Source organism: Pleuronectes platessa, chromosome 7 (genome assembly GCF_947347685.1).
Source record: "Pleuronectes platessa chromosome 7, fPlePla1.1, whole genome shotgun sequence".
Lineage (NCBI taxonomy): Eukaryota > Metazoa > Chordata > Actinopteri > Pleuronectiformes > Pleuronectidae > Pleuronectes > Pleuronectes platessa.
In genome coordinates, this window is record NC_070632.1 from 18,373,154 (window position 1) to 18,399,217 (window position 26,064).

General features: G+C 42.0%; 1 protein-coding gene and 1 long non-coding RNA gene across 2 annotated transcripts; one reads left to right on the plus strand and one right to left on the minus strand.

The window, feature by feature from the left end:
• Positions 1-9,694: 9,694 nt before the first annotated feature.
• LOC128444146 (C-type lectin domain family 4 member E-like) lies at positions 9,695-10,252 on the minus strand. The gene has a single exon (XM_053426453.1). It carries the CDS (start codon positions 10,250-10,252, stop codon positions 9,695-9,697), a length of 558 nt encoding a protein of 185 aa, XP_053282428.1.
• Positions 10,253-17,633: 7,381 nt separating this feature from the next.
• On the plus strand, positions 17,634-20,921 carry LOC128445130 (uncharacterized). Its single transcript, XR_008339256.1, has 2 exons — positions 17,634-17,862; positions 18,884-20,921. It is a non-coding gene; the product is annotated as an uncharacterized LOC128445130 (long non-coding RNA).
• Positions 20,922-26,064: the final 5,143 nt, after the last annotated feature.

A 26,064-nucleotide genomic window follows, 5' to 3' on the forward strand; every position in this document is an offset into this window, starting at 1 on the left:
ATTATATAGATTGAGATTTACACACACACACATACAAAAGAAAGAATATAAACTCATTACCACCCATAAACCGTACATTGATTTACATTTTAGGCTTAGCTAAGTTAGCTTTATATGATTTGCATTTGTTTTCAATACACAAATACAATATTAAAGACAATCCAAGAACCATATCATCATCAAAAATGTAAAACAACCATAATAGTTAGAAACATAAAATAATGCAATAAGGAAATCTTTTTTACATTTGACATTTAAACGGAGAAGCAATATGGCAGTTAGATGAAGATACTGTATAAGAAACAAGGATCAGGTGCAGCTGTTTCGATAAATGATCAGCGGGACACACAACAAATAGTGAAATATTTTAAGGCAAAACAAATCAATTCATCATAATTAAAAAAATCATTAAGTAAAAACTAAAATGTCTATGTTTGTCAAATAAATCCTAATCTTTTGTAGCGTAGAGTAAGTCCATCGCATTTTTCTTCTTCATGAGTTGCTTTGGTAAGAGAGAGAATATATATATGTTGCGGTCGCTGGAGAGAGCGATAGATGACCAAGCGCACGTCTCCACGTTGCATGCGTTGTGCACACTGCGCCAAGGATAAACGCTTCACTTCCTGATTCCGTCACGCCATGTCGATCCTTGCCTGCTAATTGCTCATTACAGTCCACATTATCAATTGCACATCACACCGAGAAAATGTTATGTTAATCGAATGATAGTTGTAAAACAAAGCTTACTTCCTGTTTCCAGTGGCGCCATCACTATTATTATGCACAGACATATAGCAACATATAGTGCTCTGAAGTAGCGTGAGATATATTTTGTGTCAATTGGAAAATGTTACCACAGCTTAATTTTTACACAGATCAGTAGGTGGCGCTATGACCCTGAACTAATATCAATAAATGGAAATGTTCAGATCAGGATTGTAATCATAGGTCAGTAGTTCAGAGCCGGTTAGATAATGCAGAGTGGATTAACAAAGTACTTCCTATTTTATGGTGAATCAGTAGCTGGCGCTATGACACTGAGGAAATATTGACACATAGAGCTGTTCAGGCTTGGACTCCAATCAGGAGACAGTAGTTTGGTAGTGATAGGACAATAACATCATGTCCTTTGGCGAAAGATGATCTTTCGCCGCACATCAATGTTAACACGGTTTGAGGAAACGTCACAATTCTGACCATGATCCAATGACTTGACTGAGCTCTTTTTAGCTGTATATTGTAAAGCAGCCAGGAGCAGTTCATCAAAGTATAAAACATGTCACTTCCTGTAGCCACCAGGGGGGCACTGTGATTTCAAGTCATGTATTCTGTGTAGATGTTATCAGGTCGGGAATCTTGTCTTACATGTCTAGTTTCGTGCCAAATTTGATGCCACGCCACGGTCACGCTGTGTGACAAAAAAACGATCTTTAAATCAGTTTTTTTCTCCATTTTGTTGTGATCACACTCATCTAAATTTGAAGTTGATCTGATGAAAGCCCTACGACAAGTATGTCAAAGTAAAAATATGGAATATGGCCACATTTTTGTATTTGTCAACATCTACAACTCCTCCTGTGGAGGCCCACAGTTGATGCTGAAGTTTAAATAAATGATGACATTGTAAAACTGAAATTAGGTTTATAGAATTAAATGTATCTTGTTTACCCAGTTAAAGTTTACCATGCCATGATTGGTGTCTCTTTTTCAGCAGAATATTGCTTATATTTCCATTGAATTATACTTTTTTTCATTTTGACAGAGTATATCAACATACTGGAGCCACAATATATTAAATATGTAAAAATCTTTCACTTTAAAAACTTTAAACATGCTGTACGAACATTTCCAAAGTTGAAAATGTAAATGCAGGTTGTAAATGTGAAATTATAGATGTTAAACAGATATACCATCAAGCAATATGTACCTATTTGAAATAAAAGCCGCTGTTATGTCTTGCAGCCTTGGGATTTAATCACACTAGGGATCTTAAAGTCTAGGTTCAACACATGTTTTTATTAGCCCATACTAATTCATAAATATGAATTAGGAGGGTAAAAAACAGCACAATGCAAGTAATGTAAAATATGTTATTTTATGTCAAAATTATTCATGCAATACGATTTCTGATATCTGGATCTTTTTTCACAGCTTTGGCTTGAATCCATTTTTTCCTTTATTTTCAGTCAAGTGATTCATTCGTGTTTTCAGGGAAATTACAATGGAGGGTAATGAACTTAATGTTATAGCATTAGCTGGAGCATGACGAGGGCAAGATCATTGTCTGTAATATCCAGAGAAAAAAGTAAACATATCCATCTATCCATCTATCTAACCCTATCCTCTTTTCCTGTGCCCTGACAGGACAGGCCATCGGACACACCAGGATAAATCCCAATGCACTGCTGCATCAGCGAGCCATTGGACTGTCACGAAATCCAAGATGTTTCCTGCACACGCACACAAGGGTGTTGTGCATGTTGGCTCACTGGCTACTTGAGTGTTGAAGTTGAAAGGCATGCTAATCTGTCCTCCAACCATCAAGGCCTATAGCAGCATAACTAAGAGCAGATCCAGGAGAGACCTGAGCCAGGTCTAACGATAAGCTTTATTGTAAAGGAAAGTTTTAAGCCTACTCTTAAATATACAGAGGGGGTCTGCCTCCCGAACTGACACTGGGAGATGATTCTGCAGGAGAAAAACTTGATAACCGAACGCTCTGGCTCCGATGTTACTTTTAGATACTTTAGTGACAACAAGTAAGACTGAATTCTGACAGCGCAGTCCTCTAGTGGGGTAACATGGTACTTAGTGGGGTTCCGTGTAAAGGCAATTTGTCATTTTCATTTCAAATTGATGCAAAAGTTTCATTTTCACTTCTAAGTTGTTTGTAAGGGTCTTTAGAACTATTTTGGTCCGAGGGTCAGACATGCCAGTCAAAAACTTGCCCTCTAGGGGGCGTTGTTGGCTCCCAACCTACCACCAGCCTTAATAAAATATGGTAGCTGTTATAACTCTTGATCAGATTATCTGATCTGAACATAATAAGTATGTATTGATTCAGGATCAGGAGTAGCAACTGATATATTTATAATATGACCGATATAACCCATATTTTGTCCAGTATCACTTCAAAAACAGACAGAAAATAGTTCTGGTGATGTAAAACAGGTGTTTCTTTTTAATAAAGTTTTCAGTTACACACAGAGTCCTGGAAATAACTTTGTTCCAGCTATTACACACACTTACACTTGCACAGACGTGTACACTTCAGCTTTTCGTTAATGCACTTCACATCTAGATTCAATACATCTTTACATGCTTCTGTATGTGAGTTTATGCGTAGACATTCTTGGTCCAATCCAGGCTTCTGTGTTATAGGAAACTGAAAAAGTGAAATCCCAGTTCCATGGAAGTATGAGGTAGCAGTACGTGATGTGGGATTATGATCCAGGTTATCAAGGGCTGCAACTGTGAATATGCACTGGCGCAAATTTGTAGGACAAACTATATCTGCGCTGTTCCTTGTTCGATCTCCAATAGCCTTTGCAAAGCTCGCTTCGATGCTGAGGACCTTCTTATATGACACGCTCAGATTATATTTGTGTAAGAGTTCGACCAACTTCTTGCTTCTTGTTTGCGATGCAGTTCGAGGGCCAGGAACACTGCAAGTGGAGGCTCACAATTCAAGTTCATTCTTTAGAATGGCCATCTGTGTGAGGATTTGTGTAGTTGTTTGTTGTTGTTTTCGTCTCTCCTCCTCCCCTTCTCTGTTGCCCTTGGCAGTTGCTGTGAGCGCTAGGGGCGTGGCTGGTTCCCTGCAGCGGACGAGGCGCACCTGCACTCAATCCCAATCATCCCCACTATAAAGATCTGGTTCGCTCAACAAGCCGGCGCCAGATTATTCCATAGATCTGGGTAGTTGTCTCGCTGATGCTCTCAACCTTCACGTCTTGTGTTATATCGTGGACTAATTCTTCTCTCTTGCTTGCTCCACGCAGAACCTCCGTGTGCCTCTTCGCTCGGCTGTCATCCTCGCCTCTCCGTTGATCCTCCAGCCAGCCTGCACCCTGCCGCTCCAGCCTGTACCTGCCTACAGTCAAATAAACTGTTACCTTCTTTTCACTACCTGCTCCTCCGTGTCTGCTTTGGGGTCCGAACACCACCACAAACCCTAACAATCTGACTCACAGAGAGTATCTCCCAAGTATTATCCTGTTCGGATGATGATTTGGGTCCTGAAAGGAGATGACGGAAGAAATACTTCATACGTTGTGGAACAGATGATTCTTCGCAGTCTTTGGGAAAACCTGAATGGAGTGTTGTGATTTAAAACGGCTATTCTGAGAATCTATGCTGCCATTAGTAATGTATATGTCTCCTGCTCTGGTGTTTGAGATGCAACTGATATGATCTTCCTAGCAGTCTTTGAACAAAAGATGAAAACTCGGTCACAGGTATCTGGTTCACAGTCTTCTGGATTCCATGTTGTTCCAATTGCTCCGTCATCATATCGGTCAGATCTTGTAATGCAAAGATGTTGCGACCTCCATACATTTTTTCCTCTATGAATTGGAGCAACTCATTTTCGGCTGTGACTGCAAAGTCTTCACTAGCCATGTATCTCGTTTACAAATTGCATTGTAACGACGTTTGAACCCTGTGTAGCAATTACGATGATACTTGGCCTCAATAGCTACAATATTCCTCTGAAAGGAGTGCCACAATACGATCTTCCCCCAGTGCAACTGCCATGTCATGTATCAGATGGGATAGTTCTACCTTCTGGAAAGAATGGTCTGCTGCATTTGTTTCATCGCCACAGAAGACACATATTTTACGATTTACAGGTGCACCAGTTCGGCAGGATCATCTTGCGGCAGGAGGCAATCCTTCAGAATAAAGGTTTTTACGCATTGTAAAGTGTTGTAATAGGGCAGTGTGGCCTAGGGGGTAGAGTGGTCGTTATCCAACAAGAGGTTGCCGGTTCAATCCCCACTCTTACCCATCTGCATGCCGAAATGTCCTTGGCAAGATACTTAACCCCTAAATGGCCCCTCATAGATGTTGAGTGTACTAATTGTAATTCGCTTTGGTCAAAAGCGTCAGCCAAATGACATGTAATGTTGTTGGCTGGTAAAGCTTACGACAGGTTTTGTGCCAGGAAGCCAAATTCTGATGCATGGATTTTTCATCTGGAAGTTCTACATCTGGGTGGGGAGCAGCACCAATTGCTCGGAACTGACGTGCAAGGCTCATAAATTCTGTGTATGCTCCCTCTCTATAACTGACAATTGGATTAGCAAGAGGGCAAACAAGTTTTTCCATTGTTTGGCTTTGGCAAGGAATACATAGCTGCCAATTTGTTGTCCCAGCCATCTCATAATACCTGTTAAATTTTCTCTTTCTCCCTTTTAGGGTTGGTTCAGCAGTAGCAGTAAAAGAAATAATCCTTACTTTCAATGTGCATTGCAACTTATGCAGTCACTTCAAACAGTATCATGATAACTTATTCCGTAAAGAGCCAAGTGGTTCAGTGAATTGTGATTACTGAGGGGCATTACTGATGGAATTACTTTATTCTTCAGGCATTTATTCACTCATCCTACATGGACTGAATTGACTTTCCAATTAAGGAACACAGACGAATGAACTTTAATCCATCTGAGCAATAGAATAGAGAAAATAGTGAAATGAGGAATAAAAGATAAATAACTAAAGGGCATGAATTGTAAGATTGTAAAATATTCTTGACATACCTCAAATTACTGTATATGAAATGGAATAAATAATAAACACCTTCCCTTATTCAAAATACTCACTGGACATTCTCCAAAGTTACTATAGCTATTAAAATTATTTATTTTAAAAAAAGGTATGAAAATTGGTAGCCACCTTATTTTTTTGCCATACCATAATTTTCAAAACTTCCATATTTGAGCAACAGTTCATTCCCAACATAGTACTGACTTGCAATAGCAATACAAAATAATATTTCATAGCAAATGTAAGAAAATTAAGTCCTTTTAAAAAATATATCATTCAGATTTTGGCAATTTTAGAAAATGGGCCCAAAACCAATTTTGTTTTACTCTGGTTTCTTGGCCCTCACACCAAAATTGTTCTATAGCTTATGTTCAATTTAGAAAAGAAAAGAAAACGTTTGCATCAATTTGAAATGACTGAGTGCCTAGGCACCCCACTAACTATGAGCCATATTATTAAGGGCTTTGTAGGTGAGGAGCATTATAAACTCTATTGTAAATTGAACAAGAAGCCAATGTAGTGAAACTAATACAGGTGACATTTTCCCGGTTATTGTCATGACACGTTCTGCAGCATTTTGGACAAGCTGTTGAGTCTTTAAAGACTAAGAGCCCGGTAATAATGTAAAATAATTAAAATAGTCACCATTATTGGTTCCAAAACAAAGGATGTTCTGTTGGTCAATATCACTGTGTTAAATCTAGGTATACGTCAATAATATTAGTGAATTATGTGTGGGCTTATCATGAAAACTAATGGCCCAGAGTTGAATCTAGTCTTGCTTTAAAATTCATTCTCTGTGGTGGTAAAGTCTGGGTAATTCAGGGCCTGTATTTTCACTGTATTTGCTGTATTTATATATTGACTAAGAGGCGGCGCTAGGGTTTAGAGTTTTTCAAGTGGGGAGAAGGTTCTAAAGACAATATGAATAATGCTGTCAGGTTCCCTTCACCAGTTTGCAGTCATTTGTATTCATGATATATAATTAATCATTCGGTTTTGTACAAGCAGCTCACTTAAGGCAGGTTGGGTTAAAAAACTTGCTCAAGGGTACCTCAACTGCGGTTTTACTGTTGATTATACAACTCCAATAGTCATTGATACTCAGCATTGTAAAAGAACAATTGTGTGAAACAGTGTTTCCCACATTGCTTAAACATGCAGGCTAATACATAATGAATACAATTTGATGTATTTATAATGAATGAACAAGTTTCAAAAAATCCCGGAGAGAAATGATAAAGGAGACATGGAGATGATACATTATCAGTGCAATAAACCATCGCTTTGATTCATGTCTGTGGTTCAGCTTTGGTTTGAGGCTAATGTTCAAAGTTTGACTAACATATTTGCGTAAAATCAAAAGAACTAACACACACACTTTGTGTGTAGATGTTAAACTGTAAGACCAGAGGGAAATAAATACACCTCACATTATAGTACATATAACACAATATAAAAGGGTGCATAGCAAATGAACATTTCCTTGTTACATTGCCTGTATTTAATCAACAGAAGGTAGAGAAGAAAACAAAGGAACAGCAGAACAGACAATCTAATTTGGAGTTATTTACAGAAGAAGGTCGTTGAATATATGATGCATGATGTTTTCAAAATTTAACAACCTTTTTTTTCTGAAATACTAACTGTGAACAAAGTAACATAATGTTTTGCTTTTCAAAAATAGAGCAATCCTATTTTCTATTATGACAAAAAAGGCTTTGTGAACCATCTTGGTAAAGGATGTCAGTGACAATGAACCCTAACCTCCAATCGAAAATCACTATTCAAATGACTATTTATCATCAAGTAGATGAAATATGGAAGCTCTGTAAATTCATTGAAAGGAAGAATTAAGCCGTTTTGATTCCCAGAGCGAGCGTCTACGTCAGTCCTGCTCTACTGTATTAACGGGACAAAGCTTTTCAGGGGGCGGGACCTCCTCTGACTCCCATCACAAACAGTAGCTATAAACAAGCTAAAGACAAGACTGAAGCCAGCACAGTGAGACACACCGACCAAGAGGAGGTGGAGTGTGTGTGAGCGGACCCAGTGAGACACTTGGGTGTAACAGTGTGAACGAGAGGCTGAGCCCAGAGTAGAGGAGACAGGAGCACATAGGGAAGAAGGAGGAGGAGGGTGAGAAAGAGTCAAAGAGAGAAAAAGAGGAGAGAAGAAAGCGAGAGGGAGACGTCAGAGCGTGGAACAGGTTCCTTCTGCAGCCGTCTTTAGAAGGATTTGGATATTTTTAAGGGAGAAGTCCCACTGGCAGCAAGCAGCTTCTGCAACTCTTTAGGAAGTGTTGATATCAAACCAGATCATTTTACACATGAATGTTTTTTCTATTTCAGCACAAACTGGACAAGTAGAGTTGAAAAATGAACAGTTTTAGACCAACTATTGACAATCTAGTTATTTGCACATCTCTGCAGCACTCAACGGCCCACACATACGATTTCTGAATGGAGGATTAGAGATCAAATGTAGCTGCTGGGAGGCTACAGTCTCCTACCTGCCATCATGCACTGTGCCATGTCATACTTTAAAGCTGCATATGGTTGATATGCTTCATCGCTCTTATTGTCAACAAAGCCAACAACATGATGCAAAGAAACAAGTGGCTGATCCTCCTCACAGCTATTACCTTTAAGACTGAAATAGTTTGTTCTTGTTGGTGTGTGTGACCTGTACTGTGCCTTAACTTGTGTAGTCACAAAAACACTGTTGTGCTTTAAATACCAAATAATATTAATCAGAAGCTGTAAATAGTCCCCCACGAAACTGCTCCATTATTTTTGGCATTCCAGCCTTTGATAGGAAACGATGGATTAGAAGCAGGCAAGCTGTGAAAGTTAGAAAGTCTTCTTAAAATACTACGATTTAATATCTGTTTGTTTGACGATATCAAAAACTAGATATATAGCTGCTTTGTAAAACAAGCGGCATCTTTTGTAATCGTGTGTCACTGAGAAATCTATAATCTGAAATCTGTGAATTTGGTCAGTTTTGAAACAATGATGGAAAAATAAATAATTCAACACCTCCCACCGTTTCATCTGGCACCTGCTCCTCTGATTTAAGGAGTAATCAGTCAGTGAGTCTGGCACCTCACCCATTCACCAGCACAAGAACCACATCTGCCACAGCAGATTGCTCATTCACTATTACATAAGGGCTCAGTCGATTGAGAGCTGCGACGGGCGACGGACGTGGATCGCGGTGCCGCAGGGCCGCCATTTTCCATCAAAAACCTTCATCAGCATCTGTTGACTTAGTTGACTTCATACTGCAGGATTGTTGTATCCAGAGAGCAGAGGAGCACGCTTGGTGAACAGAGCTGTACAAACCGATCAGACTCACAGTCTGAGAGCAGGCAAATGGGTCTTATGTGTCTTCATTGGGTCAAAGATTATACTCCACATCTCATGTACAGTTCCACTTCTAAACCAAAATGTGGATTTTGTAAGTTGCTTGAGCTAGAAAATGTAAATGCAATGTAAACTAAAACTCCTTATGAGACAACACCAAAAAAATCAAAACTTTAAGCTCAGACAAATTCAACTACATCTATGTATCTACCATATGTTCCTGTACTATAGAGGGAGTGTGTCTATGTACATTCACCATTATGTGTGTGTAAGCCCTATGTTCCCTCAATTAAACCCTCATAGAGTTGATGACTATCAATTCACAAAAGCAATAAAAAGCGGAAAAAACTGAGGCCACATATTAAGTCTATATTTATTTATTAGACAAACCTATAATCTCTTTCTACATTGACTCAAAAAATGATGTCTTCCCATTGAATGTCAACTCGACCTGGATATTGGTCCAGATACTGGTCCAATATCTGGACCAGTCCCAAAACTGGTCCAGAGATTGGGACTGGACCAGTTTTGATCCAGTCCCAATATCTATTGGGACTGGATCATGAGACAACAGCCTTACTTTCACAGACATAGTGCCGGCCGCCGACACAAGTTATGTCATCCCAGTTGAACAACCACCTCTCCGCTCCAAAGTCATCAGGTGGTACAATGCCAACACAGTCTTGTCCATTTTCTTCTTTGTCCCAAGTGGCAATAAAGTTGTTTGGCTCCCCTTTTGACCAGAAAGTGACACTTGATTGGAGTGCTTTGTTGTTGACCCACACAAAACTGTTCTCAGTTTTCTCGTCTGTCAATCCGATCCAAGCAGCATGGAAAACCTGGCCGGACAAATGATTCTGTTTAAATTGATAAGTGAAGTTGGTCAAGAATTTCTGGTCCTCCATATCCTGAACAACTGCAAGGTCACCCCCATGCCTTTGGCAATCCTCACGAGCCTCTTTCCATTTACTTATGCTGTCGGTTATAGAAAAGCAGCGTGAGGCATGCTCCTGCTGGCCTGGATTGCAACGTGGAGGAATTACTATTTCCGGTGTTGTGGGTATTAAGGAAACTGGAAATAGCTGTAGGGTTCTAATGCGTGCTTCGAATTCTGTCATTTTATCACTGTAATCATTCATTAGAAGTCTGTTCTTCTCTTCATTCAATCTGTTCTTCTCTTCATTCAATCGGTTCCTTATCGACAATTCTTTTTTCAGTGAAATGTGACCTGCCTGTAGGAGTCGAAATTCGTATTCCAGTTTTGCAATTTTTGCAGTGACATTTTGGATTGGAGCGCTGATCTTCTCTTCATTTGATCTGTTCCTTCTCGACAATTCTTTTTTCAGTGACATGTGACCTGCCTGTAGGAGTAGAAATTCTTCTTCCAATTTTGCAATTTTTGCAGTGACATTTTGGATTGGAGCGCTGATCTTCTCTTCATTCGATCTGTTCCTTCTCGACAATTCTTTTTTCAGTGAAATGTGACCTGCCTGTAGGAGTAGAAATTCTTCTTCCAATTTTGCAATTTTTGCAGTGACATTTTGGATTGGAGCACTGATCTTCTTTTCATTCGAACTAATCCTTATCGACAATTCTTTTTCCTGTGAAATGTGACCTGCCTGTAGGAGTCTTAATTCTTCCTCCAGTTTTGCAATTTTTGCAGTGACATTTTGGATTGGAGCGCTGATCTTCTCTTCATTTGATCTGTTTCTTATCGACAATTCTTTTTTCACTGACATGTGACCTGCCAGTAGGAGTCGAAATTCTTCTTCCAGTTTTGCTATTTTTGCAGTGACATTTTGGATTGGAGCGCTGATCTTCTCTTCATTCGATCTGTTCCTTATCGACAATTCTTTTTTCAGTGAAATGTGACCTGCCTGTAGGAGTCGAAATTCGTATTCCAGTTTTGCAATTTTTGCAGTGACATTTTGGATTGGAGCGCTGATCTTCTCTTCATTCGATCTGTTCCTTATCGACAATTCTTTTTTCAGTGAAATGTGACCTGCCTGTAGGAGTAGAAATTCTTCTTCCAATTTTGCAATTTTTGCAGTGACATTTTGGATTGGAGCACTGTTCTTCTCTTCATTCAATCGGTTCCTTATCGACAATTCTTTTTTCAGTGAAATGTGACCTGCCTGTAGGAGTCGAAATTCGTATTCCAGTTTTGCAATTTTTGCAGTGACATTTTGGATTGGAGCGCTGATCTTCTCTTCATTCGATCTGTTCCTTATCGACAATTCTTTTTTCACTGACATGTGACCTGCCTGTAGGAGTCGAAATTCGTATTCCAATTTTGCAATTTTTGCAGTGACATTTTGGATTGGAGCGCTGATCTTCTCTTCATCTGATCTGTTCCTTCTCGACAATTCTTTTTTCAGTGAAATGTGACCTGCCTGTAGGAGTAGAAATTCTTCTTCCAATTTTGCAATTTTTGCAGTGACATTTTGGATTGGAGCACTGATCTTCTTTTCATTCGAACTGATCCTTATCGACAATTCTTTTTCCTGTGAAATGTGACCTGCCTGTAGGAGTCTTAATTCTTCCTCCAGTTTTGCAATTTTTGCAGTGACATTTTGGATTGGAGCGCTGATCTTCTCTTCATTTGATCTGTTTCTTATCGACAATTCTTTTTTCACTGACATGTGACTTGCCAGTAGGAGTCGAAATTCTTCTTCCAGTTTTGCTATTTTTGCATTGACATTTTGGATTGGAGCGCTGATCTTCTCTTCATTCGATCTGTTCCTTATCGACAATTCTTTTTTCACTGAAATGTGACCTGCCTGTAGGAGTCGAAGTTCTTTTTCCAGTTTTGCAATTTTTGCAGTGACATTTTGGATTGGAGCGCTGATCTTCTCTTCATTTGATCTGTTCCTTATCGACAATTCTTTTTTCACTGAAATGTGACCTGCCTGTAGGAGTCGAAATTCTTCTTCCAGTTTTGCAATTTTTGCAGTGACATTTTGGATTGGAGCGCTGATCTTCTCTTCATTTGATCTGTTCCTTATCGATAATTCTTTTTTCACTGAAATGTGACCTGCCTGTAGGAGTCGAAATTCTTCTTCCAGTTTTGCAATTTTTGCAGTAACATTTTGGTTTGGAGAGCTGATCTTCTCTTCAATTGATCTGATCCTTATCAACAATTCTTTTTTCAGTGAAATAACATCGGCCTGTCGGAGTCTTGATTCTTTTTCCAGATACAGAAACCCGAATACTGTAAAAGCAAACAACCAAAGCGCGATTTGTAACACATTCCTCAGCTGCATTATGCCGATCTATTTTAAAACCAAATGGTACAGCTTTGTATGAGATTCTGACTTGTTTCCATTAGCTACATAACCCCCCTCTCTATCTTCCTATGATCTTCTTCCTAACAATCAAAGGCAATAAAAGCCGCCTATTATATGCTTAAAAGAAATTTTGCCTGTGTTTTGCCCTTGATCCTCCTCACAGCTATTACCTTTAAGACTGAAATAGTTTGTTCCTGTTGGTGTGTGTGACCTGTACTGCGCCTTAACTTGTATAGTCACAAAAACACTGTTGTGCTTTAAATACCAAATAATATTAATCAGAAGCTGTAAATAGTCCCCCACGAAACTGCTCCATTATTTTTGGCATTCCAGCCTTTGATAGGAAACGATGGATTAGAAGCAGGCAAGCTGTGAAAGTTAGAAAGTCTTCTTAAAATACTACGATTTAATATCTGTTTGTTTGACGATATCAAAAACTAGATATATAGCTGCTTTGTAAAAGAAGCGGCATCTTTTGTAATCGTGTGTCACTGAGAAATCTATAATCTGAAATCTGTGAATTTGGTCAGTTTTGAAACAATGATGGAAAAATAAATATTTCAACACCTCCCACCGTTTCATCTGGCACCTGCTCCTCTGATTTAAGGAGTAATCAGTCAGTGAGTCTGGCACCTCACCCATTCACCAGCACAAGAACCACATCTGCCACAGCAGATTGCTCATTCACTATTACATAAGGGCTCAGTCGATTGAGAGCTGCGACGGGCGACGGACGTGGATCGCGGTGCCGCAGGGCCGCCATTTTCCATCAAAAACCTTCATCAGCATCTGTTGACTTAGTTGACTTCATACTGCAGGATTGTTGTATCCAGAGAGCAGAGGAGCACGCTTGGTGAACAGAGCTGTACAAACCGATCAGACTCACAGTCTGAGAGCAGGCAAATGGGTCTTATGTGTCTTCATTGGGTCAAAGATTATACTCCACATCTCATGTACAGTTCCACTTCTAAACCAAAATGTGGATTTTGTAAGTTGCTTGAGCTAGAAAATGTAAATGCAATGTAAACTAAAACTCCTTATGAGACAACACCAAAAAAATCAAAACTTTAAGCTCAGACAAATTCAACTACATCTATGTATCTACCATATGTTCCTGTACTATAGAGGGAGTGTGTCTATGTACATTCACCATTATGTGTGTGTAAGCCCTATGTTCCCTCAATTAACCCTTGTGTTGTCCCTGCTTCCCCATGCTGTTGGCTGTGAGCGTTTGGGTAGCGATTTGACTAACGCTTGTTTGCGATACCCTGCTTCAAACACACAGACGCACGCGCACACGTGCACACGCACAGCCCACCACACATCAGCACGCGCACGAAGGGCAGTGGAAAAGCGAACAGCCCTTGCAGATGTATTTGTCGCACCCGCTCCAAGTTTCGCGCCGGATCGGGGTCCCTGTGACCCTGAGACTCGCGACGCTGGACTGACACGCTCCATCTGTTTGTGTAATCGAAACCTGCTCCTGCTCGGTGATGAGAAGAAGAAGAAGAAGAAGAAGAAGAAGAAGAAGAAGAAGAAGAAGAAGAAGAAGAAGAAGACTCTTGCTGAGTAATAATAAAAAAGAAATTACTTTTTATTTGTTTATTTCTTATAGTGTGCATCTTGGGAGTGAGTGTGGTGAGTGAGCTGGAGAAAGTTTGCTGCAGGTGGAGGCTCCGGCCTCCACAAGCTTACGCGCCGACACAGCATCAAACTGTGTCCAGCTGTGGACTGCTCGGTGGAGGAGGTCAGTCCGGCTGTGGGTGAAGTGGTTGTGGGGTATGACAGTGTGAAGTCTGCCTCACGTATGAACAGTGCTGCGGTGGTGTTTATAGATAGCGTAGAAAAAGTTAACCAGCTACTTGAGAGGGGAGTGGTGACTCAGGGCTCCTTCACACCTGTGTTGTCCCTGGCTGATCCGGTCAAGAAGGTGCGCATATCTCATATCTGCCCCCGTTTCTGAAAAATGAGGGAACATCCCCTGCCTGCCTTGGGGGATGCTGGGGCCTCTTTGTCTCTCTTTCTCTCTGCTGTGCTGTGCATGGCTGCCCACTGCTCCACCATTGTGTCCTCCTGTGTTCATCAGATGGGACAAAAGCAGAGAACAAATTTTCCACCATTTGCATGTCGTGTGTGTGTGTGTGTGTGTGTGTGTGTGTGCATGTGTGTGGGACCAATAAATGTATCTTCTCTCTCTCTCTGGAACTTCACTGAGAAAATAAAAGTGACTTGAAAAATCAAAATCTCTCTCTCTCTCTCTCTCTCTCTCTCTATATATATATATATATATATATCCCTCTCTCTATCTCTCTCTCTCTCTCTCTCTCTCTCTCTCTCTCTCTCTCTCTCTCTCTCTGTGTGACTGGCCGCTCTGTGATCATCAGCTGACTTTGTTAAAATGTCAGGGTTTTCACTTCACTGTAGGGCCTTTATTTCTTCTGGAGTTATGTGTGTGAAGTTAGATGACGTGGGCGAGGGTGTTCCGGCCCCCACATGGGTGCGTTGCAAAACTCTTTATCACACCATTGTGTCGTAAGGAAGTTCATGCACAAAAAGAAAGGCAATCCCTCCAGCAGTTTATGGTTTAGGTTGAAAAGATGATAAATAAAGTGTGTGTCTTTATCCCTGCTACACTCTCATTGTCAATTTTTTTTACGTTATGTTTCATGAAAATAGGTGTTACGATGATCACTTATCCAACCTTTTGTTATTGCTCACATGTCAGTGTTGTGCCTTCACTGTGGAGTCTTTCTTCTTTCAGGAGTCATTAGACTTCACACACTCACCCCCACTTTCACCACCGGACTTACAGTATTTCACCATCAGACACACTTTTCACGCTGGACGCTGTCAGCTAGGATCATTCGAGCTCAGAGTTATAGATGCTACGATGATCACTTATCCAACCTTTTGTTCTTGCTCAGTGATCGTTGAAAAAACAAAATTACAATACAGTGCAGCAGCACATAAAATGATACAGGGGAAGTATACTGGTCTAGCCATTATCAGTTACGTGCATATGCCGCATAAACCGAACCAGATACTGAAGTGGGTGGTGAGATGTGTCAACTACATGTACAACAAATCTATAAGATGAGTCATTGCTTTTCAATATAATGAAAGTTATATTTTAATTAATATTATGTTCCTTTATATAAGATCATGGCTTAGATTCATAAGTTTTTTTGTCAGATGTCCATTCAGTTTAGGGGTAAAAATCAGGATGAAATACAAGGAAGATGAAATAAAAAAATAATAAAAGCGTGTGTGGATTTTTTTAGCACATTTACAAGTCTACTCTGTGCACATATTTGAATCCAGGTTATGCAGAGTATCACTGTCTATTTTTGAAAAGTTCAGCTTCAGGGAAAACATAGCTGCCTCTCGTGCCATGTCAGTGTTGTGCCTTCACTGTGGAGTCTCTCGTCTTTCAGGAGTCATAAGACTTCACACACTCACCCCCACTTTCACCACCTGACTTACAGTATTTCACCATCAGACACACTTTTCATGCTGGACGCTGTCAGCTAGGATCAATCGAGCTCAGAGTTACAGAGAAGACAGACCAACACGGCCGCTGTCTTTGGCAGAGAGAGTGAAAAGGCAGGATTCATTTCGAAGGAGAGAAGCCATCGTTAGGTGAGTAAAAATCAGCTGTTGTTCAGTGATCGCTGAAAAAATTAAATTACGATACAGTGGCAGAGTGTTTAACTTTTTTTAACTTTTATCTCCGCACGCCACACACTCCAAGTTGCGCCCGCGGTAGGTAATGTCTCCAGTCTGGGTCTCAGCAACCCGAAGACGTGATCCGCGGGGCCCGCACGGCCGCTCGTGTTGAGGGCAGTGTCTCCAATCGGGGGTCTGCGGGACCCCAGGGCACGCGCAGCGAGCCTGCCCGGCTGCCTGTATCTATTGACCGGAATGAACTGAACCTGTTCTTGCGCACGCGCGCACGCACACAAACACATGCTGGGTCAACCAAACCCTGGGACAACACAAGGGTGTTAAGTTTGTTGCTCCTTCGCCGCATCACCGGGTGAGAATTTCTTCTGTTTTTAATCCAAAATAAGATATTTACATGGTGAGTAAGTACAGTTTTATTTGCTGATCGCTGTAATAATGAATCATGCATTTTGCTGTGTGTTGCGAGAAAAGAGTAGGGAATGAATGAATATATGTATGATTTTTCAGTCGCAGACTCCTGACACTGTCATGCTCATTCGACAGGCTGAGGAGGTCCTTTGTCCCCAGGGCCGTTCAGCTACATAACACCACGCAGAAGGGGGGGGGGGGGAACTTCCCTGCATGAGTCTACCTCAGTCTGCCCTCCCTTTCTCTACTCTTCTCTGCTCATCTCATCTCATTATTACTGTATATACCAACCCACTGTCCATCCCTTTACTGGCTATACAAGCCCCATGCAAAGACTTTACCACTACATATTCAAAATATATTTAGATATTTATATATATATTTTTTTTCTGCTGTTTTTATATATATACAGTTTATATTTTATTGTACTATCCACTCAAGCAGCACGAGAACACTTTCCTACTGGACACTGACACAATCACATCATTGCATTCCATTCCTGTATCTGTAAATATGTTCTCCGAATGTGATATATGTATGTATGTCAGTGATGTGTTAAGTGTACAAGCTACTGGATGATCTGAATTTCCCATGGGATTAATAAAGTACCCATCTATCTATCCAAGAAGAAGAAGAAGAAGAAGAAGAAGAAGAAGAAGAAGAAGAAGACAAATGCACAATAAGCAGTAGCTGGCAGTGAAATGCTTGAGTCACAGGCTCTCTTCTAGCAATGCTCACGTAATTACAACCTTAAATATAAAATAGAAATAGTATAAAATAGAATGAAATAGAATATCAAAATTTAAAATAGAAAATAAAGTATATATATATATATATCTAATATATATTTGTTGGGACATGGTTTTTGTCCAAACCACAGGCCTCCTTTCAGTCAAACTTGAAAAAAACATGCCGCATGTGCTGGAGTGGACTCAATCTCCCAAGATGCCACTTTTAGAAAGTCAAGGAACTCAGTCTCCCAGAGGATGTGACAGGATGTCTGGGCCATGTCACACAAAGGTTCAACTCCTATTGGTCACTCTGGTCCAAGACCTGTGAGGTCACCGGTGCCAATATAAGGAGTGGTCTCCCCAAACTCACTCTCTTTCCATCCACCCGATCCACAGAGGTTCAGCTCCCAGCTCACCCCTCTCAAGGAAATCTCCTCGCCCTTCTAGCTCTTCAAAACTCCTCGTAGCGACGCGATGTCCTGCAGGAGAACTTCAACCAGCTTCTGAGCACACGGCTCGACAGAATCGCGAATGCAGAACTCTACAACCACAAAGCCAGGAGACATCACAGAACTGCAAACTGAACAGCAACTTTCTTTTCCTCTTTCCCTCGGACTGGTAACATAATCTGGGCTTAATAATTATACATGCTAAGCAAGACTGTTTACTCAATTCTGTGTGTTTTCAAGTTTGATATATGCTGTGACGTTGAAGGTATAAGTTAAATGAAGGTTAATGCTAGTTAGGCTCGCCACAGGCTTTGTCCCTGACTCTATCCTTATCTGATTAACATCCACACAGACACGCATGGCATCTCACCAAGTTAAACCTTCCCCCTCAGCCATAAAGCAGAGGCCCACAGAAGAGGGGGCAGACACACACCTCCTTGTTAGTTTGATTGTTTAGTAATTTGTGTTTTTATACTTTATTATGTTAATATTAATGTTCGTCTTTCACAAATGTCTGTCATTAATATTGCATAAGTGAATTTTGCCAACCGTAACACTGTTAAGAACTCCATAACCTTCCCTGTTCATTATATAATCTTTAATGGTAAAATATTGAGATTTCTAATTGAACTAGATCTAAATGAGACTGGTGCCCCGCGAGAACTTTAACCAATTAAAGTTATGATTTAATATTAATATTTTAAATATCAATGTTTTATATTTTATTTTGATATCCAAATTTATTGAGTGCATAAAGGCACACCATTCTATGGAAACACTTTTTAAGCACTATTGCACAACATAAATGGTGCAGCCCGTGTGAGGCAGAGTAAAGTTGGCAAAAACTTCATGACTATGCAATATTAATGTGTTTTAAATTTTTGGCAAAAGCCAGAAATAGGTGAATTTGGAATTTTCAGTCAAGCCAGAGGCTTGAATTCAATTCCACTAGTCTGCTACCGGAGTAGACATTCAACCGTATTTACAAACAAGTGCATTGTGGTGAAATTTAATTTACTCATAAATTAAATGTTTATTAATAATTAATTATTAAGAACTACCACTTTAAGTCCCATAGTGTTACCCTAAAAGATTGCTATCACTCTGGTCCAAGACCTGTGAGGTCACCGGTGCCAATATAAGGAGTGGTCTCCCCAAACTCACTCTCTTTCCATCCACCCGATCCACAGAGGTGCAGCTCCCAGTTCACCCCTCTCAAGGAAATCTCCTCGCCCTTCTAGCTCTTCAAAACTCCTCGTAGCGACGCGATGTCCTGCAGGAGAACTTCAACCAGCTTCTGAGCACACGGCTCGACAGAATCGCGAATGCAGAACTCTACAACCACAAAGCCAGGAGACATCACAGAACTGCAAACTGAACAGCAACTTTCTTTTCCTCTTTCCCTCGGACTGGTAACATAATCTGGGCTTAATAATTATACATGCTAAGCAAGACTGTTTACTCAATTCTGTGTGTTTTCAAGTTTGATATATGCTGTGACGTTGAAGGTATAAGTTAAATGAAGGTTAATGCTAGTTAGGCTCGCCACAGGCTTTGTCCCTGACTCTATCCTTATCTGATTAACATCCACACAGACACGCATGGCATCTCACCAAGTTAAACCTTCCCCCTCAGCCATAAACCAACGGCCCACAGAAGAGGGGGCACACACACACCTCCTTGTTAGTTTGATTGTTTAGTAATTTGTGTTTTTATACTTTATTATGTTAATATTAATGTTCGTCTTTCACAAATGTCTGTCATTAATATTGCATAAGTGAATTTTGCCAACCGTAACACTGTTAAGAACTCCATAACCTTCCCTGTTCATTATATAATCTTTAATGGTAAAATATTGAGATTTCTAATTGAAATAGATCTAAATGAGACTGGTGCCCCGCGAGAACTTTAACCAATTAAAGTTATGATTTAATATTAATATTTTAAATATCAATGTTTTATATTTTATTTTGATTTCCAAATTTATTGAGTGCATAAAGGCACACCATTCTATGGAAACACTTTTTAAGCACTATTGCACAACATAAATGGTGCAGCCCGTGTGAGGCAGAGTAAAGTTGGCAAAAACTTCATGACTATGCAATATTAATGTGTTTTAAATTTTTGGCAAAAGCCAGAAATTGGTGAATTTGGAATTTTCAGTCAAGCCAGAGGCTTGAATTCAATTCCACTAGTCTGCTACCGGAGTAGACATTCAACCGTATTTACAAACAAGTGCATTGTGGTGAAATTTAATTTACTCATAAATTAAATGTTTATTAATAATTAATTATTAAGAACTACCACTTTAAGTCCCATATTGTTACCCTAAAAGATTGCTATTGTTGCTAATAATACTAGTTGAACGTTCTTTGTTGAAATTTTAAGAATTTCTTTTAACATTTGAATATCACATATTCAATGTTAACTGGTCAAGCTGCAAAATTGCCTGTAACTGTTAAAGGCTGTTGAATTAAGACATAGCTTACCCTATGTAACAGAGCTTGTACCTGGCTGTTACTGCCTAGCATATCAGCCTAAGTTGGATAAGAGAACATGAGAAAGAGCCACAGCATGCTTACAGCTCTGTGAATTTATAGAACCCCTAACTGTTACTGCCCTGCATATCAGTTAGTGTGATTCAAAGTTTGGTGAATTGTTTTACTCTACATAGTTTTGGTTAGGCTAGTGTGTGATCAAATCCACACTACAAGGTGTCTGCCATCGCAACACCAAAGCCAACCACACTGTTGTTGATTTATAAACTTAAATCTAATCCTTACATTACTGATTCAACAATGGAGAACCCCTTTGTAGAACAGTTTGTTTCTTCCCTAGCAACGAGCCTGACCCCCGGCTATCCTGAATTCATCAACAAGTTGAACTTCAATGAGTGTAATAAAGAAATATATTCTCTACTTAATGACAGGTGTGATGCTCAAACAGCATCAAAGGGTCCATTGTTGAAATGTATGATTCTTAATTTCCACAGGCAAATCAACCTTGCCTGTCAGAGCAAAGCAGCCATGGAACAGGAGGTACAGTGCCTTGCATAAGTATTCACCCCCTTTGGACTTTTCTACATTTTGTCATGGTATAACCACAGATTAAAATTTATTTCATCGTGAGTTTATGTAATGGACCAACACAAAATAGTGCATCATTTGGAAGTGGGGGGAAATATTACATGGATTTCACAATTGTTTATAAATAAAAATCTGAAAAGTGTTGAGTGCATATGTATTCACCCCCTTTACTGTGAAACCCCTAACAAAGATCTGGTCCGACCAATTGCATTCACAAGTCACATTTGCAAGTCACATAATTAGTAAATAGGGTCCACCTGTCTGCAATTTAATCTCAGTATAAATACACCTGTTCTGTGACGGACTCAGAGTTTGTTGGAGATCATTACTGAACAAACAGCATCATGAAGACCAAGGAGCTCACCAAACAGGTCAGGGATAAAGTTGTGGAGAAATATGAATCAGGGTTAGGTTATAAAAAAATATCCAGAGCTTTGAACATCTCTCTGAGCACCATAAAATCCATCATAAGAAAATGGAAAGAATATGGCACAACCGCAAACCTACCAAGAGGAGGCCGTCCACCCAAACTGAAGAGTCGGACAAGGAGAAAATGAATCAGAGAAGCAACCAGGAGGCCCATGGTTACTCTGGAGGAGTTGCAGAGATCCACAGCTGAGGTGGGAGAATCTGTCCACAGGACAACTATTAGTCGTCTACTCCACAAATCTGGCCTTTATGGAAGAGTGGCAAGAAGAAAGCCATTGTTGAAAGGGATCCATAAAAAATCCCGTTTGGAGTTTGCCAGAAGCCATGTGGGAGACACAGCAAACATGTGGAAGAAGGTGCTCTGGTCAGATGAGACCAAAATTGAACTTTTTGGCCTCAATGCAAAACGCTATGTGTGGCGAAAACCCAACACTGCCCATCACCCTGAGCACACCATCTCAACAGTGAAACATGGTGGTGGTTGCATTATGCTGTGGGGATGCTTCTCTTCAGCAGGTACAGGGAAACTGGTCAGAATAGAGGGAAAGATGGATGGAGCCAAATACAGGGAAATCCTTGAAGAAAATCTGATGCAGTCTGCAAAAGACTTGAGACTGGGGCGGAGGTTCATCTTCCAGCAGGACAATGACCCTAAACATACAGCCAGAGCTACAAAGGAATGGTTTGGATTAAAGAATGTTAATGTCTTAAAATGGCCCAGTCAAAGCCCAGACCTCAATCCAATAGAGAATCTATGGCAAGACTTGAAGATTGCGGTTCACAGACGGTCTCCATCCAATCTGACTGAGCTTCATCTTTTTTGCCAAGAAGAATGGACAAACCTTTCCATCTCTAGATGTGCAAAGCTGGTAGAGACATACCCCAAAAGACTTGCAGCTGTAATTGCAGCGAAAGGGGGTTCTACCAAGTATTGACACAGGGGGGTGAATACTTATGCACCCAACAGATGTCAACTTTTTTGTTCTCATTATTATTTGTGTCACAATAAAATGTATTTTGCACCTCCAAAGTACTATGCATGTTTTGTTGATCAAACGGGAAAAAGTTTATTTAAGTCTATTTGAATTCCAGTTAGTAACAGTACATAATGGGAAAAAGTCCAAGGGGGGTGAATACTTATGCAAGGCACTGTAAATGCCCTTAGATCACAAAATGCTTTTCTACTCCAGGAGGTTCAGACAGCAGGCAGCATGGGGACACAGAGCGTATCCGCCATGTTCACCAACTCCCCAGAGATAGGCATTCCCACAGTAGAAGCTGCAGGAAGCCGTACTCTGACATTCTGGCCCAAACAGATCAGAAGATGACGACAGCATCTCTGAGTACAGTTCAAAATATGGTTATGACCGAGCACACAGTGACAGCGCCTCTGAACGCAACTTAGAGCCTGGCCCCGCAGCGCGTTACAGCCCTGAGCCGAGACACAGGCGATCCAAAGCTCGCTCCTCACGGCCATAACCAAAACACAGTTAAATCCTGTAAGGACAGTCAGTATTAAGTTTCATGCAGTTAAAATAGGAAAACTGTTTTTTTTCAGCACAAACTCAAAAACCTAAATTCTGATTAAACTTATATACCACTGCCAACTTTGTAAATATGTTTGGATCGAACACCTTTCATATCATAATAAAAGTCCATACCACACAGGTTAGGACATTAGCATATTATTACAGAAACAAGGATACAGTCATTTGAATTTTGAGATTTTGCAAATTTACAAATGTCAAATTTTTCTTTTTTCTCCTTAAACCTAGTGAACAGCACAGGTTATTCATATTGTACTGTTACTGTAACTCTGAATGATTTGTCTAATTTGAATCTTGCTTAGCTTAACTAGATAGTATATACAAATGCCCAGATGTTACCGTCCAAATGAACTGACAATTGACTTTTCCAGCCTTGCACTAAACATGTTCAGATATGCCCTCAGGAACCCACATCAGGTGCGATCCCTGAAGCCACAGGGGGGATGTTGGGACATGGTTTTGTCCCCAACATATTGTTAACAGCTGAAGAGAAAATAAAACATAAATAGTGGTAATTTTGTGCAATGATGCAAATATGTCACGGTGCTGGTTTGTGGGAGTTATTGCAGTTCAGAGGAGTGTAAAAATCTCATGGCCTGGGGAATGAAACTGTCTCTGAGCCTGGTGGTGCGGGCCCTGATGCTGCGGTACCGTCGGCCAGATGGCAGCAGGCAAAAATGTTTATGGCTGGGGTGAAAGGGGTCTTTAAAAATCCGGCTGCCCTTCATCCTGCACCGCTGGTTGTAGAAGTCCTCTATGGATGGTGGCGCCGTCCTGGTGATGTGCTGGGCGGACTTCACCACCCCCTGTAGAGCCTCACGGTTCAGGGCGGTGCAGCTGCCACACCGGTCGGTGATGCAGCCAGTCAGGATGCTCTCTGCAGTGCACCTGTAGAAGTTGCCTGGAGAATCCTGGAGTCCACGTGGAGCCTCCGCAGCCTGCGGAGGAAGAAGAGTCGCTGCCTGCCCGTCGTCCTCTGGGAGAGATGCAGACACTACATCAGCACTGCTGGTTTTAGCTTTGTAATCTGTGAGCGTGTGTACCTGGATTTTCCTGTATTCCTCCAGATCCCCTGAGATGTAGGCAGCAGTCCGTGCTTTGTCCGTGCCTGGATCTCTGCGACCTGAAGGCTCGCAGAGAGTCTTATTTTCTTCTCCTTCAACTCCTTCTCCTTCTTCTCATCACCGAGCAGGAACAGACTCGAGTACACGACGCGGGGAGCCGGGTCGGTCCAGCGTCGCGAGTCTCAGGGTCACAGGCCCTGACCGACAAGCGACAGGGCCCGCGACACACCGGCCCTACATCTCTGCATGTGTCGTTCAGCTATCAGAGAAATTATAAAAATTAGTTTCTTTTTTATTGTTATTATTACTGCGCACAAGTCCTCATTTTCTCCTTCTTCTCCTTCTTCTTCTTCATCTTCTCATCACCGAGCAAGAACAGGCTCGAGGACACGATCCGGGGAGCCGGACAGGCCCCGCTTCGCGAGTCTCAGGGTCACAGGGACGCCGACGGGAGAGACGGCCCTCAACGTGAGCAGCCGCGCAACCCCCTCGTTGCGAGCCTTCGGGTTTCAGACACCCAGCCCGTAGAGACTCGCCAACGCGGGCATCCCATGGGTCCTAGGTCACACCGGCGCGCATCTTTTTCGCCTTCTCCTCATTCTTCGTCTTCTTCTTCTCATCACTGAGCAAGAACAGGCTCGAGTAAGGGGAGCCGGACAGGCACGGCTTCGCGAGTCTCAGGGTCACAGGGACGCCGATGGGAGAGACGGCCCTCAACTCAAGCGGCCGACTTGGAGCGTGGCGTGCGGAGATTACAAAAATAAGTCAAGCGCTTTGCCACTGCATCATAACTTTCTTTTTTCAACCATCACTGAGCAACAACAGGATCGAGGACACGACGCGGGGAGCCAAACAGGCTCGGCTCCACGAGTCTCAGGGTCACAGGGATGTCTCTCCCATCGGCGTCCCTGTGACCCTGAGACTCGCGAAGCCGTGCCTGTCCGGCTCCCCTCGTCGTGTACTCAGCCCTCAACGCGAGCAACCATCTTCTTTTTCTCCTTCTCCTCATTCTTCATCTTCTTCTTCTCATCACCGAGCAAGAACAGACTCGAGTACAGGGGTCAGGGTCACAGGGACGCCGACGGGAGAGACGGCCCTCAACGTGAGCAGCCGCGCAAGCCCCTCGTTGCGAGCCTTCGGGTTTCAGACACCCAGCCCGTAGAGACTCGCCAACGCGGGCACCCCATGGGTCCTAGGTCACACCGGCGCACATCTTTTTCGCCTTCTCCTCATTCTTCGTCTTCTTCTTCTCATCACCGAGCAAGAACAGGCTTGAGTAAGGGGAGCCGGACAGGCACGGCTTCGCGAGTCTCAGGGTCACAGGGACGCCGATGGGAGAGACGGCCCTCAACTCAAGCGGCCGACTTGGAGCGTGGCGTGCGGAGATTACAAAAATAAGTCAAGCGCTTTGCCACTGCATCATAACTTTCTTTTTTCAACCATCACTGAGCAACAACAGGATCGAGGACACGACGCGGGGAGCCAAACAGGCTCGGCTCCACGAGTCTCAGGGTCACAGGGATGTCTCTCCCATCGGCGTCCCTGTGACCCTGAGACTCGCGAAGCCGTGCCTGTCCGGCTCCCCTCATCGTGTACTCAGCCCTCAACGCGAGCAACCATCTTCTTTTCTCCTTCTCCTCATTCTTCATCTTCTTCTTCTCATCACCGAGCAAGAACAGACTCGAGTTCAGGGGTCAGGGTCACAGGGACGCCGACGGAAGAGACGGCCCTCAACGTGAGCAGCCGTGCAAGCCCCTCGTTGCGAGCCTTCGGGTTTCAGACACCCAACCCCTTGAGACACGCCAACGCGGGCATCCCATGGGTCCTATGTCACACCGATGCGCATCTTTTTCACCTTCTCCTCATTCTTCGTCTTCTTCTTCTCATCACCAAGCAAGAACAGGCTCGAGTAAGGGGAGCCGGACAGGCTCAGGGTCACAGGCCCTGACCGACAAGCGACAGGGCCCGCGACACACCGGCCCTACATCTTTGCATGTGTCGTTCAGCTATCAGAGAAATTATAAAAATCAGTTTCTTTTTTATTGTTATTATTACTGCGCACGAGTCCTCTTTTTCTCCTTCTTCTCATTCTTCTTCTTCATCTTCTCATCACCGAGCAAGAACAGGCTCGAGGACACGACGCGGGGAGCCAAAAAGGATCGGCTCCACGAGTCTCAGGGTCAGAGGGACGCCGATGGGAGACACGGCCCTCAACGCGTGCAGCCGCGCAAGCCCCTCGTTGCGA

Bases quoted from the DNA above. Each gene is read 5' to 3' on its own strand.
- LOC128444146 (XM_053426453.1), bottom strand. From the start codon at position 10,252: ATGACAGAATTCGAAGCACGCATTAGAACCCTACAGCTATTTCCAGTT.